Below are 2,138 nucleotides of genomic sequence, written 5' to 3'. Positions count from 1 at the left end.
TCACCTGCGTCATAATCTTCTTCTTCTTCTTCTCGGGTCACTACACTACACTCGGCCCAGCCACTGCAGCACACAAGACTTGGCACGGTGGTTGAAAGCCTCAAGGTCTCCAGGGCTACAGGGCTCTGGCAATAAGGGGCATTTCAGGAGATGTCCCATAGTCTGGTCCTCCCCGCAGTCGCATTCGATTGGCCCATCTTCAGTGTATCCCCATTTCTGCATGAGTGCCCTACATCGACCAAAACCTCTCCTGAAGCGATTTAGGCACAACCACGTCGGCCATACCTCGTTGGCTCCGGGTAGATGTGGTAAAGCCAGATACTTTACAGTGTTAGATGCGAATCAAGGATATTTCCAGCTACAGCTAGACGAACGCTCCAATGACTACACAGTCTTCAACACATCCTTCGGTAGATTTCGGTACAGAAGATTGCCAATGGGCATCACATCCGCACCAGGAGACGCCAGTCAATCCGGAATAGGATGTGTCCTGTTGCAAGATCAGCGACCAGTGGCATATAGGTCTAAGGCATTGACAACCGCTGAATACGCGTATGCACAGATTGAGAAGGAATTGTTGGTAATTGTGTTTGCATTCAAGAAATTCCACACATACGTGTACGGACGGACAGATGTCACTGTCGAGACAGACCATTTGCCCCTGATCAGAATCTTCCAGAAGCCATTACATCAAGTTCCACTCCGTTTACAGAAGATGAGGATGAGACTACAAGGATACGACTTTACCTTAGTGCACAAGAAGGGAACAGAAATTCCAGTTGCAGATGCACTGAGCCGTGCGCACGTCAACGAACCAGGTCCAATCCTTACTGGAGAAGACATTTTTCTAACAAGATTGGAAGAATTAAATAGCGTACAACAGACAAGCTCTCCAAGGATGGAACAGATCAGAAGAGAAACTGCACAAGATTCTGAGCTGAAATTACTTAGCCACATTGTGAAATCGTCGTCAGGATGGCCCGAGAACAAGAGAAAACTTGATCCGAGAATCGCAGCGTATTATGACTTTCGAGATGAAATGAACATTGTGGATGGAGTAGCTTTCAAAGGAACAAGAATCGTGATACCACAGACAATGAGGACAACAGCCATCGAGATGTTACATGCTGCCCATCAAGGAATGGTAAAGACCAAACAGTTGGCAAGAGACCTCCTTTACTGGCCAGGGATTAACAAACAGATAGAAGATACAATTTCTCGATGTGGACCGTGTCAAGAACACAGAGCCCGACAGCAGAAGGAATCTCTAATGCCAATGCCAATACCAACAAGACCATTGGAACATGTAGGAATGGATCTGTTTGACTGTCTTTAGAGCAAATAGCTGATTTGCAGTGACTACTACTCCGAATACTTTGAGATGGAGAGAATGATGACAACAGATGGATCAGCTGTAATCAAGCAGACGAAGAAGTGGTTCAGCACCCATGGAATACCAGCTCGGGTTACAAGTGACAACGGACCTCCATGGAATGGTGGAGAATGGAGACAGTTTGCGGATACGTATGGATTTGTCCATAAAACGATATCACCCACACATTCACAGACAAATGGACTGGTCGAGAAGGCAGTGGGAACTGCACAGCAAATGCTGAAGAAGTGCCAATTAGCAGCACGAACCGACCCACACCTCGCATTACTAACCGTAAGGAATACCCCGAGAGACGACGAGATGGGATCACATGCACACATGCACACGCGGCCAAGTGCGTTTAAAGAAAGCATAGGAGACGCGCGCAGACGCACACTCTATAAGCAGATCATTGCAGCTAATTTTTTAGCCGTAAACGCAGAAGATGTTTGATAAGAATAGTCAGCAGTTTGGGGCTACGTGACCGAGTCGGGGTCGCGGGATAGCAGGTAGACAAGAGTTCAACGGGTGGGTCAACGTGAAATGACAGGTGCGATAATGCTATCATTAACGATGGCTGTATTTATTAGTTTACACGAACTCAACTCATAAGAAATTTGGCGAGTAGAAAATCCACATAGTGAATCGGTGATATAGAGCCTTCATATAGTATAAGAGATTGCTTTAACGCCATTTAAGGGAGGGGTTATTCAGAGAGAGAGAGAGAGAGAGAGAGAGAGAGAGAGAAAGAGAAAGAGAGAGAGAG

At 46.4% G+C, this 2,138-nt stretch overlaps 1 protein-coding gene across 1 annotated transcript; it reads left to right on the top strand.

Moving 5' to 3' along the window:
* Positions 1–220: 220 nt before the first annotated feature.
* Positions 221–1,336, top strand: LOC106819262 (uncharacterized protein K02A2.6-like). Its single transcript, XM_014823907.1, has one exon. It carries the CDS (start codon positions 221–223, stop codon positions 1,334–1,336), a length of 1,116 nt encoding a protein of 371 aa, XP_014679393.1.
* The last annotated feature ends 802 nt before the right edge of the window (positions 1,337–2,138 follow it).

This window comes from Priapulus caudatus, unplaced genomic scaffold (genome assembly GCF_000485595.1).
Source record: "Priapulus caudatus unplaced genomic scaffold, Priapulus_caudatus-5.0.1 Scaffold3063, whole genome shotgun sequence".
Taxonomy (NCBI): domain Eukaryota; kingdom Metazoa; phylum Priapulida; class Priapulimorpha; order Priapulimorphida; family Priapulidae; genus Priapulus; species Priapulus caudatus.
The sequence above is the reverse complement of the archived record's forward strand: the minus strand, read 5'-3'. Positions and strand labels throughout refer to the sequence as shown.

Excerpts from the sequence above, each read along its gene's own strand:
- LOC106819262 (XM_014823907.1), top strand. The coding sequence starts at position 221 with ATGAGTGCCCTACATCGACCAAAACCTCTCCTGAAGCGATTTAGGCAC.